Source organism: Plectropomus leopardus, chromosome 7 (assembly GCF_026936395.1).
Source record: "Plectropomus leopardus strain MGB_pleo_1.0 chromosome 7, ASM2693639v1, whole genome shotgun sequence".
NCBI classification, from domain to species: Eukaryota; Metazoa; Chordata; class Actinopteri; order Perciformes; family Serranidae; genus Plectropomus; species Plectropomus leopardus.
In genome coordinates, this window is record NC_142182.1 from 29,118,616 (window position 1) to 29,132,775 (window position 14,160).

The following is a 14,160-nucleotide window of genomic DNA, read 5'->3' on the forward strand; positions in this document are numbered from 1 at the left end:
AGCTATTAGACAATCTCTGTGCAACTACTTGACCCGAGTGGAGGAAGACGATCCTGCTCTGTCCTGAGGAGCACAAACTTTCATTTCTCATCACTTTTTTTCTGCAGGGAAAATTACATTTTGGGACAAACTATAATAAGACGGCAACACAATCCCAGTGTCTATTTGTGGAGGCTGAAATGCTTAGTTATGTGGCCATCATGTCCTGATAAGTTATGGAGTTAGAATAGTATGTTTTGGCATTGGAAATAACATTAGAACTGAAAAAAAGGTTCCCCTGAAAAATAAAACATTCATTTTGAATTATTATATTTTAATTTTCTTATTTTTTTGCATTGATATTTTTCAATAATAATCTTTTTATTTCTTTCTTTTCTTTCTTTCTTTTTTTTATATTACAGTTTTTTTCTACTCAGTTTTTGTTGTTTTAATTCTGTCCCTGTTTTTGCATGGATAGGAGGTTCTTGAAGGGGGGGGCAAGGACACCATAATCTACATAAACCTGCATACTAAGGACAGAATGTCTCTTGGGAACTCTACCATAAATGCAGCCGGAATCGGCCCAGTTTATTTTGACCTATTCTGCGGTGCCATTCATCGCAAGTCCCAGCCAAGTCGGGCAACCAGACGTGGCCCGACTCATTTCTTCCGGCATGCCAAGTTTGGCCCGATGCTGGGCCAGGTCATTTTTGTAACAGCCAGTGTGTAGCAGTGTTGGCAGCTGGAACTGGGCCAGTTTATTTGGCCCGATTGCGGGGCCTTATTCACCTAGAGTCTTAACTGAGTTGGGCAACCATGCATTGCTCGACTTATTTTCTCCAGCGTGCCAAGTTTGGCCCGATGCTGGGCCAGGTCATTTTTGTAACAGCCCAGTGATGCCAGCATCAGCAGCTGGAATCGGCCCAGTTTGTTTTGCCTGATTCTGGGGTGTCGTTCATCACAAGTTCCAGCCAAGTTGGGCAATTAGACGTGGCCTGACTTATGTCTTCCGCCGTGCCAAGTGTTGGGCCAGGTCATTTTTGACAACTGCCAAGTGATTGCAGTGTTGGCAGCTGGAACCGGGCCAGTTTGCTGTGCCCAATTCTGGGGCGCCCAGTTCTCACCCCTAGTCTCAGCCGAGTTAGGAAACTAGATGTGGCCTGACTTATTTCTTTCAGCTTGTCAAGTTCAGGCCGATATTGAGCCAGGTCATTTTTGATAACAGCCCAGTAAAGGCAGTGGCTGATGTTGGGCCAGGTCATTTTGGCTACCTGGGACAGATCTTCAAAAGTAACATGAAGAAAAAATCTAAAGGTTATGATAGAAAAATACATCAGAACGCAAAAAGGATCAAAATGTAATAAAAATAATTTAAATGTCGATGAATTTCAGCTGAGCCTTTTCAGTGCCAGTGTTTCCTTTTGCAATGCCAAAACCTACTGTCACTGATCTATCTCCATAATAAATGGCCTGTAAAAGCTGCACTGCAGGCTAGAATCACCACTTTGCCTGAACATCCCGTAGCTGAGTTTTAGGTTACTGTGCGCACCTGTGACTGCAGCTCCTCAGTGAGACTTGTGTGTCATTTATCCTGCGTGCCCACATTGGAAAACACCTTATCTGCTATTGTGAACAATGTTTTGTTGTTTGATACCCTCTCAGTTTGATGCGTGGAGTCGATCATTACTGGTGCGTAACGCGAGTATTTGGAGACGGGCGCAGAACTGTGTATCCAAGCAACAAGCCCAGCACACCGAGTGGATAGAGGCACACTTACAGAAGTGAAAGGTGGATTTTAACGCACATATAGTTCGGGTTTGTTGATATTTTGTTGCAAGGATGTGTACTGCGTGTTATCTGCCTGTGGATAGTCTTCAGAGGAATTTCAAGTGGATTTTTTATAAGGAATAATGGCTTCTTCTGCCGCGCTAATGGACTTCAGAATTGGCCCTTTGTATTTCTTTGACCAGGTGGGAGTAACACTCATTTAGCCTGATGACTGTAGAAAAAGCAAGACATTAACATTTTATCAATCTCTCTGCAGCCAACAAAACGAACCAGAATTAGAGGTGCACGAAGCAGCCTTTTACAATTTAAGGTTGCAAATGAAAAAGAGAAATTAAAGGATACAACACAAAGGTAATTTCCTTATGGTTACAAATTCCTTTTTTATATTTTTCTTATGCGACTAATACATTTGCTCCTTTTTCTCCCAGTAATCGAGATGACGACAAAGAAAGTGATGAGCTCACTCAGAGGCTGTCAGGTGAAACATGTGGAGATAGTAAACCTGATCCATCCTCTGCTGTCGGTGCTGCACTCAACATGCAGGATCCGCTGGATGCATACAAGCGAGCAGCCCCGCAGTTATTAAATGACTTGGCTCGCCTACTTTCACAATATAAATGGACGGAGGAGGGGCGCGTTCCTCACGGGATTGTAAATATTCTGAATTACTCCTGGCAGGATCTGACTGCAGGATGTGTGCACTTGAGGAGTCCGGAGCGAAATGACAAACGACGAAAGTCCAAAGGTTCCGTGAAGTTGGATGAATCCCGTCAGGTGTCCGCCAACGACAAGAGGGAGACAGGAGAGACAATCTCGTGTGCTGTGGAAAATGTTGGCCCCTCTGTGAGAAAAACACAACTCAGCTCAAATCCATGCATGAAAAAGCGCAAACACAATTTCAACAGAGGTAAATAAGCCGCTGGGTCACATTTCTGTGGAAGCTCATCAATGCCAGAAAAAAAATAACTTAATGAGTTGAAATATGAAAAATACTCATATGTCAGAAGGAGGCTTTGACATAATAAATCCAAATTGGGAAATAGGTTACTAAAAATCTGTTACTAACTCACTACCAAACAAATTATGTTATTAAATTAAAAAATGAATTTATACCTTATAACTACAGAAGCTTGTTTCATTTACTTTAGAAAAACTGCTCAGTTTGTCTGAAATACCCTAGAGTATTATCTCAGAATTACACATAAGAAAAGTTTTCATGGGAAAAAAATGTACGTTTTTCTAAACAAACAAGATAATCTAATTAATTCAGAAAAACGAGAGTTATCATTATTATTGTCTTCTAAAGTCACTCAACTTGGGGATATTTTATCTTTTTAACATGCAAAACTTATCATCTAAGGTTAAATAAGTTGTAACTAATAGTAGTCAAGGGTTATAAAATCATTTGTTGGAAATTCAACATAATTCTCACTTTAGAAGTCATCAAGTCTGCAGGTATAAGCATTAGTTGCCTAAGTCATTAATAAAGGTTTTTTTCTGCTACAATAACCCATCAGATTGTAGATGTTAAGACAATTGCTACATCAATAAGATATAACTATGCTCCAAGAGTACTATAAGAGGTTGTTTTTTTAACAACCTGCAACCTAGGAGTAGGTTTTACAAATGGCTTATAAAGTATAAATTAATTATTTATTAACCATTAATCAAGCCTCCAGTTATAGCACAAACCCTTTATAAAATATGCATTATTACAAAATGCATGTGTTGCACTGCAGGCCATCGAATATGTAAAACTGAGAGTAAGGCAGGACAGTGAGAACTATATTTTGACTATAGGCTATGCCATAGTTAATGTAGGTATAGATTGACAAAAGTGAAAACCTATTATGTTATTTCTTGTGACCTTTTAAGAGTGAACACGAGGACAGCTTTGGTTGCAAGCTTGCGGAAGTAAGAGGATTAATTTACAAGACAGGACAAGGTAGCTGGTCGCTGGGCACAGATGTACTGCTGTCTGTTAATCAGTTACAGAGCTATTTAGTTACATTATTAAGTTCCCTGATGCCACTGTTGGTGACTGATGTGTGGCCAGCATTGTCCGACAGATTGAATAAAAATGTGAATATATAAGACGTCACGTGCCATATTGATTGATTGTCTTTCTCCAACAGCTCATAACTCCACCACTGTCAGTCTCACCCTCTCATCCAACAGCTACAGTCATCCAGGTAAGACATGGAGCTGAAGCATTGTGTTGATGGTGGCCACTGTGTCTCACTGCTGTGGCCCTGCTGCCTCAGCTGGATGTGTGATTTGTGTCCAGGTTGGATCATCCAGCCAAAGCAGCCCTCCTGTGATGAGCCTCAGCAGATCAGTTTGTGTCAGTGGGTGGTGGAGCGACTCCAGGTCGAAAGAAATCTTAAGTGCGTAGCTATTAACCTTTGCTGCTGCATTTATCTTGAGGCAAGTGTTTGTCACATAAGGGACTGCAAAGCATACCTAAATTTGTAACCTGATGATTAGATCTCTTTGAAGAACTCTTTGATTGGATGGATTTGATACAGAAATGTATAGTACCCAGGTAATGAATCCTAGTGACTATGGTGATATTCAGACTTTTCCTGTGGCACCGCCTTGCAGTTTTGATTGAAATATCTCGACAGTCATTGGATTGAATGCGATAATATTTGGTATCACTTAACTGCTTGCTTTCTGTAGACTTTTAGTCTTGTTTTATTTTGAATTACTGAGGTTAGTTTTAGTATGAGAATTACTATTTTTCCTAATTGAATAGACTGCTCCAGAGATGATATTTTTCTGTAGGCCAACATGGAAGTTAGTGTCGCCCTGGTTGCTTCAACAAAAAGCCTATGGGATTTTTCCACTGGACTTTGGATAATTGAAGAAAATAAGCTCTGTGGCAAACAAACGTTTATGATACTTATGTACACATTTTCTTCATCCTCACAAATGAATGCCACTTTTAGATTTTTTGATGTTTAAATGCAATCACAAGAAGTAAAAAGCTAATCTTAGTCTATAAATGAATGACATTATTTTTACATGACTCAAGGTCACCATCACAATAAGGCTCTAAAGCCATGTGCGGTGAGTTAACGTTCTGTAGTGTCATTTACACAATTGTTAGTTTGTTATTTTAGTTAGTTTAGTTTAGTTAGTTGTTTTTACATGCCAACATAGTGTCCAAAATCTTGTTTCTTATTCCCTATATAGTGCACTATTTAATACACACTACACAGTGAATGGTTTTTAATGACTGAAGCTCGCTTCAGTATGCATAAAAAGTTCTTACCGGATTTTAAATGTGGTCATTTTTTATTAAAAATTGTATGTTTAATTTTGTAATCTACATAACTCTTCATAAATGCTAAATGAGAGATCAGTTAATTAGACTAAACATAAAAATAATTACTTTATCTTCACATAGAAAACCACAAATAGCTGGACAGGCCCTAAACAAGCCCCTCATACTCCGTCACTACGGTGATGCAAAGGCAAGACTGAAAGACAGGAGACCTAGGAGAAAGGCCCCAGCAGCTACTATAGTCAACGGGATGCCCCAGCTACCACAAGTGAAGCAGAAGGATCCGACACAGCAGAAACTACACTACGGGATCAATGACGGCTCTTCCTTCATATAGTATCCTTCTCTTCTTATGTTTATTCATGACTACTTTAATTCTAGTAGCTGTACAAGAAGCAAGTACAGTGTGCGGCATATTACTAATGTGTCACCCTTTGACCTTTGACCTTTGACCCTGCACTCTTAGCTACCTGTCTGGTTGTATCGCAGTATGCCAGAGCCATTCAGGTCTGCCCTGTGGAGGCTTCTACACCAACGTGTTCAGTGACACAGAGCGTCCCGTTATTCTGGCAACTATCACAGCATTTGGGCATGGGGCCGTTACACATTCTCTTAGGTGAGTTCATTGCACATATGTGTCAAAGTCTGCCTAAATGAAAGAGGTGCTCCACTGAAAATATACCAGGATAATGTCTACTGTGGCTGTGGAGAGAGCTTTCTAGAGTTTGTTCTATATGTTTGGAGCTTGACTGATATTAGGGGACACAAAGCCATGATATCTCATAACCAAATGTTTCTTGCCTTTAAAAACCTTTCTATAATTGTGTGTGTGTGTGTGTGTGTGTGTGTGTGTGTGTGTATTATTGAAATTTAAATGTTCTTCCAGTTCTGCCATCACATCAGTGTGGGACCAGGACGGTGGATTCATATATGACCATCATGGGAACGTAACTAAGGAGTGGAGCTGGCAGAAAGACCACACAGTGAGGGGGAAGATTGTCATACAGGTGCAGCCACTTTTCAGATCACCTGTGACATATTTACTGTTATTCAAAAATGATGATTTTGATGATAATGAAAGGATTTTGTGAAATAAACAGAGTCAGCATGTTGCAGGCCACAGGTCATCTTCAGACATGAAAAATATTTAGTGGTAAGGGATATTAGAGGAATCTGTCATGTGTGATAACTATGAGATGTGTACATGAGAAATGTCACATTTAGGGGAAACAAAGCAAGGCATGTGATGACGTGTATGTGTATGACGCATGACCTATTGATAGATGAACGCTAACTGTCTGACAGGACGTAGAGAGGTTTAATAACAGATCCACAGTGTGCAGAGTCAGCCCAGTCGCTAGAGTTTGGAACATGTTTGTAGCAACAGAAAGGGGTATTTTGAGCCAAAAACATGTTTGCCTAACCATTACCATGTGTTCTAGTGCCCTAAACCTAACCACACGTTAACCACATTTAACATATCCCATACATTTGAAATGTACAAATTTAACATGTCCGTGGTTTGCAAATAACATAAAATGCCAAGCTTTATTCTGGAGATTGGTTTGGCAGGTGGCTGAATTCATCACAATTTATGAGAGGTCACGATACTGAGCTGTTTTTTTGTTGTTATTTTAAAGAAAGCTGTTAATGTGGTTTTGTTTGTCTCCTGCAGTTGTCAGATTTAATCTCCGTGTGGCTGCTTAGTGGTACCTCTGCCATGCTCATCTTCAGGTGCAACAACGAAACTGTTCAACTTCCTCTTTCTGCCCTGTCGCACATTAACCAATCAAAGGAAACGGTGAGATTAAAATTAGAAGATGTAGATGATTAAAAAAGTAGACGATTTTTGATAAACAATTCTAATAATGTCTGCATTGACAGCCTTGTTTGCAGACTGAAGGAAACTTTACCTCTGACTCTGCTCAAGACCTCCTGCTGGCAAAGACAAAATATCCATCTGTGGTCCTAGAGAGCAACAGGAACCTGACACCAAGACCTGTAAGAGACTTTTTATCACTACATGACATCCCTCATGAAGTCATGACATAAAGTTCCAATTGAAAGCTAATTTATTTTACCAATAAATAAAAAAAATACAATAGTGCATTTGGTTTCTTTTTAAACCTCTAAAAGTTCTGCAGATGCCTTGACTGAGTCATGTTGTATAAAACAGCTTGCTAAATGCCTTTTGTTGATCTATATCATATAATCTGCCATGCAAGTGATGATGTACGGCAGGTGTCTGTGCGTTCCCAGGAGGTCCTCCAGATGTTCAGAGAGGTGGAGGAGCCGTTAGTACCGTGGAGAAGAGGAGGGCATGCTGGCAGGGAGCTGAAGAGGCTTCAGCAAAGAGTACGAAACATCATGGATGGCTGGCTGGATTATTATCGTACGGCTATCGGTACGTACCTATCTTTGCGCGCTTCCCAGCTGGGATCACACAGCAACCAGTGGGTGTGATGTACTGTACACCATGAGTTATTAAAGTACGTGGTCCACATAAAAGTAACATTGAGACAATCTGACCCAGTAAGGTTGTTTCAGAGTGATTCAGTAAAGCAAAAAGTTACAGTATCACCTCATCCTGCAAACTCAACATTATTGAATAGTTCCATCAGGATCTTGTTCACGGTCACTCCTGTCACTCGGTATCTGTGTGCATTTCTGAGTGACCTCTTCCTCTCCTTCAGGTATCAAGTGTCCCAACACGAAGCGGATGCCAGATGCCCCACTGAGGACCAGGCTGAGGAGAGAGGTACAGTCAGCTGCTCTGCCCTCTCTGAACCCACCTGAGCGGGCAGATGCTAAACCAGTCCAGCCTGGAGAGGGCAGGAGTGAGTTACAGGAGTTGCACAGACATCTGTCAGCAGCACCAGCAGAAAGACCTCTGGACTCCTGCGTCAAGCTGCCAAGGTGCACACTTTACACCCATACACAGGAGCAAAGAGTCCAGTGGGCAACTCCAATAATTTTAAAGTAAATTGACTAATCATGAATAAAAACTATCCTTAAAGGTACTGTATGTAACTTTACACATGCATTAAAAAAAAAAAAATTATTACCTCTCCTGCCTCGCTCGGTTGCCAGCCTTTGAGATGATGGCTATGTAAAGGACTCGGGACTTTCCAGTATAATCTAAAGTAGGCATGTCCAAAGTCCGGAGCTGGGGCCAGTCGTGGCCCTCAGACAAATATTGAACGCGGCTTGTTGATCAAGATATACTATATGAGACCTGATACTTTATTGGTTAATAAAGCCAAATCACTTTGCTTTTTTTGGTTCACTTCACAATGGCAGTATCACAGTTTCTAGACATGCACCAAGTAGGAACTACAGGCAGGCAAATGGGTTTTCATGAACAGACAACAAAGAAGCAAAAAACCACGAATCAAACAGCAGACATTTCCTGTTAGTTAGCAGACATGGCCACAGCAAAGCAGAAGCGTAGGACAATATTGATAAACTTGAGTATCATGCTTAAATTGATTGTGATAAAGTGTGTGTGTAAGAGGGGGGGTGTCAGAATCAATACAGTTTATACACCCGATTGCAAATAGCTGTGCTATAATATGTCTTTAGTCACAAGTCTGCCATACCAACCAAACAGCATAATCGTAGTGTGTTACAGAGGCCGTGATAAATACAGATCCCTAATGTTCTGACTGCATTAAAAAGTAAACATCCATTTTAAATAGCAGAGAGGTGTTTATGACAGTTTTCCTTAAAATTAGATTTTAAAAATACCACAACGTATCGCCTTGCTAAAAGCATTGCAACTCCAATATATTAAATCGTATACTGTGTTGTGGTACGTATTGTATCTCCAAATTATTGCCAATACTGAGTCCTACAGCAAAGAAGTGTTAAAAACAGCAGATTCCTTTAAACTGAGAGATGAAATAGTGTCTGCTTCATTTGTGCAGGATTTTTTAATAATCCACAGGATGTGAGAAGAATCTGGCCCCCAGGTATTTGCACATTTTATAAATAAAAATCCATTTCTGGCAGAAACCCCTCAAGGCAAACTTCTCCCCAACAACATGCTGCATCTCTCTTCAGCTCCTCTACAGTGTGCAACGGCAGCTAACCTTAGCTAAGAAATGGGAGTCTGCTATTGTCAACAAACGACAAGCAGCCACCAAAACACGGTGTCCACACATGCTGTGTACCTGTTATATAACAGGTGAGATTTTCAGCAGCAGGCCAGAGATGCACTTACTGTTGAGGTTTTGCGCTTTCTGAATTCGAGTTTACAGCTGTTGACTGAAGGTCTGTCTCTGGTGCTGCAGTATGCTCCGCTCCAGGCAAAGTTATATATGTAACTTTTTGTCTCTTTTGTGGTCATATAAAGAATACACTCTAATTAATGGTTTGGCGCTCTGAATTGGATAAAATGATATAACTTGCAGCTCTTCCAGACTTTCAAATGTTATCGGACGAGTAAAATCCTCACTGTAATATGAGTCATTTGTCATATGTCTCTTTCAAATAATGTAGGTAGTAAGATACTGAATGTGTGGATGGGAAGTTCTGAGAAAAGATGGCAAAAAAAGGTTATCTACTGATTTACAAATGTCTCTTTCAAAATGTATGTCTTTTTAGTGAAACACTCTCATGGCACAATAGTATCACGCGTAATTCAGTTTTTGGCCACTGCGAAAATTGGCTCCGAAGTCCTTTTCATGGGCACTCATGAGCTAATCGTAATCATAACCGTAATCATAAACCTGCGTGGCATGGATATACTGTCAGTTGCTTTGTAATAGAGCGGGCCGACCCGTAAACTAACGTCCCCCAGATTCCCTCGTTTTGGATTATTGCAGAAAATAAACTCTGTGGTAAACAAACGTTCATGATGCTCACACATTTTTCACAGCAAGATAATATTCACAAATGAACCACTTTCAGGATTTTTTAAGCTGAATGTAAACGCCAGAAGTAAAAAAGCTATTACTAAGCTAACACGAACTACACTACGTCATGTCGCCACTGCTGCAAGGCTGCAAGGCTGTAAGGCTGTAAGGCTGCAAGGCTGTAAGGCTGTAAGGCTGCAAGGCTGCAAGGCTGCAAGGCTGTGTTCAGTGCAGTTCGGTATGATGACGTTATGTAGTCTCATTTGGCCACTTGTCAGTTACCGCCTGTTTTAAGACATTTAAAGCTTCAAACTTTGCTAGTGTGGTATTTTCTGATATATTTATGTTGTAAAACAAGATGTGAAAGTCCCTTCAGCTTGTGTTAACCACAGACCGTATGTAAGGCTTCCAAGCAAAAAAAAAAAACATTAAAAATGCCCATTAGCTTTTGGACGAGGAAACTGGACGTGCTGAAATGCTAACAGATTTCCAGGTTTTAGGACTCAATCCTGGTAAATCTATGGAAACCCGTTTCTCTGCGCCTCATGGCGTCATGTGAGGGTGTAATCCTATTTTTCGCCACTGCGAAAATTGGCTCAAAAGCCTGGCGCTGTTCATGGGCTCTTGTGAGCTAACCGTAACCTAAGCTAAGGTTAGCCAGCTATCTGTAAAGCCATGCTGCATGGACATGCTGTCGGCTGACTCAGTTCACTCAGCGGCCTCACAGAGAGGTCTCACTGTCAAGGATTTTGAAAGTTACATACAGAACCTTTAAACAGGAGCCAGTGATTGATTGTGTACCAAACACTTTTTATTGATTAGTTTCAAGTGCTTGAACTCTGATAGACTTTGAACAGATGTATACTGCTTTGTGTTATTTATATTGATATATTTTACTGTTTTACTGTATGTTGCCAGGACACGAAAAAAACGAACAGAGGAGGAGCCCCGTGTCACACAGATAGGACCCCTTAAAATTTATGGAAACATCAGTCCTGAGTAAGAGCCACTTTTATCACTGACAGGCACAGAAACACAATCAAATGCTAGAAAATGACATTTACTGAAGTTTATGAGAGCAAGAGTATATTTACAATGACAGCTTCACTATTACCCCTACTATGCCAGGTCAGTGATAATTCCAAACAGTGCAGATTTGCAGCCCTCTGCTGTCACCCGTCCAGCCCAGCTATCGTTCACCCCCTCCGCCCCTCTCACAGCGTGCCCAGCTCTGCTGAGAGCTGCCCTGCTGGGGGAGGGAGGGCGCAGGCGGTGCTGCTGCAGCGCTACGCTGATGCCAGTGGTGACAGACCTGGAGTACGATGCCTTCGTTATGGGCCAGCCTCCACACAGTCAACAGATCCTGGTGGTGTGCGTGACTCTTCCCGTCAACACACAGCCCGGCCAGGATGTGCTGGAGCAGCTTTACAAGAGCAGGAACAAGCACAGAACAAGGCCGTGTACTCAGGTGTGGATGCTGTCTTATATACAGGGGTGGACAAAATTATAAAAACACAATAAGCAGCAATTTTCTACTATTTTGGTTAGTTGTAATATACTGCATCCAGCCAGGTGTCCTTGCAGCCTCAAATTCACAGTGTAGGCATCATTTTTTAGTATTTAAAATAGCGTCCAGTTTACATAATCAGCAAGTACACTAACTGTGTACTTAAATTTGCACTTGCACAGACTAAAAAACAAGGGGTCAGTGAAGGACATCCTACAGTTTGATATTGTGCACTATGTATTTCTGGAAACTCAGGAATAGTTTTTTGTAATCTAGTGCCAGATGGATTCATTTCGCCTGGTGAGGTATGAGATGTCAACAGGGGAGCCCAGCTGTGGAGGGAAGAACATCCTGCTGCAGCAGCGGCACAACGCAGCTCCCGGGATGCTCCTGGTCAGTAAATCCACTGCAGGCTCTGATAAAAAGGCTGCAGGCTCTACTCGGTGCAGGTTTTCATGAATCCCACTGGGTGGCAGCAGCAGTACTTCCCTGAAGCAGAGGGGGTGATAGTATGGAGGGGGTGGGGTTGGGAGGACTAGTAAGGTGCTGTCCTTTCCAAGAAACCCTGACGTTTACTGTAAAGTACTGTAGGCTGACAAGCAGTGAGGGATGGCACTCTTAATTATGAAAGGGTGCTCTAATTATTAGCCCAAAGTCATGACAGCTGCTCCACTGATTTTTGCTGTAAGATAAGAATCCATCCTTCAGTCCATAAATCAAGCAGACGTCTTTCTCACACTGCACTCACACACTGTAGGATCATAAATTGTGAAATCTAAAAATATCCACATGACTGACGTGACTGATGTTGTGAAAACATTGAATCGACATAATGGTGCAACCACTTCTCTATTATCCAAATTGAGTGAACTAATGGTTTTTAAATATCATTGTGAAAACTGCAGTGTATGCAGCTTTAGTTTCCATTTTCTCACATCTAATGTAAATTTTGTTTGTTCATGTGATAGATGTACGTCAGAGGGAAGCTGCTGTTTGTGGGCTACATATTCAGCCGTCACAGCTGCTCAGTCAGGGACCTTCAAAAGCAAATCTCCAGAACCAGGGGAGACTACAGATTAGGTCTGAGTCTCCCTTCAGACTACAAGTTCAGGTACTGCTGCACCAGTGTGAATCTGATTTACTGTGAGAAACTCAATCATTACAGTCAGTAACACAGTGATACTGTGTGAATATAAGGGGATTAGCTTAAAACTGCTGTCAGTGATCAGTATGAAATTCAAAGTAAAATGGCACGACTAACTGACTTACAAATGATCCTTTTGTGAGTGAGGTAGTCCTTAAACTAAGTTTACTGCTAACCCTAACCCTAACCCTAACCCTAACCCAAAGGTGGTGTAAGAAGAATTCAAACAATTTACCGAAGTACAAGTACCAATACCTCACTGTTAAAATGCTCCATTACAAGTAGAAGTCCTTTATTCAGAGTTTTACTGCAGTAAAGGTATGGAAGTATCAACAACAAATTGTACTTAAACATCAAATATTACAGTCACCCCTGTCAGTGTTATATCATTGGATTATTATTAATGATGTAGTAGTAGATGGTCAAGGCGGAGCCAGTTTTATCTGCTTCATACTGTTGGGTAGTTTAATAGTAATCATATTTTATAAACTGCTCCAACAAGTCCACATTAAAAAATATAAAATGTCTTAAAACAGAAATGCTCAAGAAAAATACAAGAACCTCAAAACTTTCATTTAAGTATTGCACATGAGTAAATGTACTTTACACTACTGGTGTACAAAGTGTTCTGTCATTTTATTGCAGTGATACAGACAACATCACTGCAGCCACAGATGCACACAACTCACAAGTAGCAAGACTGAAAGGAGGAGATGACACAACGCTGACTGCCTCAGTGGAAACGGAAAAGGTCAATCAGAGGTTTGTGACCAAACTCATACTTTAAAAAGATTCAAACTGCAAACTCCTGAAATGTATCTTTGTGGTTTGCAACACATATTTTCTCTTTAATTCCTGTGTTGTCTTCTTATGTACCTTTACCATATTTGATTCTGTCCATGTTGTTAATGAATGCAGTCGAATTAGCAGCTCAGTGTCTTCTTCCTGAACAGGAAGTACAGTCGGGTCCATGAGCTTTCACAAAAACATCAGAGAGACTTTAGTATGAAACCGAAGAAGAACCCAGCACTCCCCCGTGTTCCTGTAATCACACGCTGAATATGCAAGGACGGGATTATATCCGTATCAGTCCACTGTACTTTAGGTTTATGTGTTACCAGAATGCAAATATCTTGTTTGTTGACTTTGTGGGTTGGCACTGCTGATTAGTCTAATCTGTACCTGATATGCAAAATGATTTTTGACATCCTGAGGAGCATGCGGAACAATCACTGACGTTTCATTTGAGCCTTTACTCACATAAAATATCTGTTTTCACTGTAATATTTCATGAGTGTATTTAATAAAAACGCCAGACTATCCAGTACTGATTTTTTTTGTTTATTATGATTATCTAATATCTCTGGATCTTGACAAGCTGCTATTCACCTTCCTCCCCCATTTCAAAAATTGGATATATGTGCAATAGGTGCACATACATTTTAAATACTGGAAAATACAACTTTACATATAAAGACATATTTAAGATTTATATATGTATGTCTGGACATATAAAATGTAAAAATTTGTTTTTTTGTATGTGGGTGTATGCATATATGTTTAGTTAGTTAGATTTAAATGTAAATGTTTGTTTAGA

General features: G+C 40.6%; 1 protein-coding gene across 1 annotated transcript; it reads left to right on the forward strand.

Moving 5' to 3' along the window:
- Positions 1–113: 113 nt before the first annotated feature.
- Positions 114–14,011, forward strand: LOC148189216 (uncharacterized). The gene is made up of 18 exons (XM_088080405.1): positions 114–1,949; positions 2,024–2,118; positions 2,196–2,674; positions 3,903–3,959; positions 4,055–4,154; positions 5,180–5,392; positions 5,523–5,672; positions 5,943–6,063; positions 6,732–6,857; positions 6,941–7,057; positions 7,316–7,460; positions 7,750–7,972; positions 10,831–10,911; positions 11,041–11,380; positions 11,696–11,812; positions 12,388–12,530; positions 13,209–13,325; positions 13,517–14,011. Exons 1-18 carry the CDS (start codon positions 1,890–1,892, stop codon positions 13,620–13,622), a joined length of 2,790 nt encoding a protein of 929 aa, XP_087936531.1. The 5' UTR covers positions 114–1,889; the 3' UTR covers positions 13,623–14,011.
- The last annotated feature ends 149 nt before the right edge of the window (positions 14,012–14,160 follow it).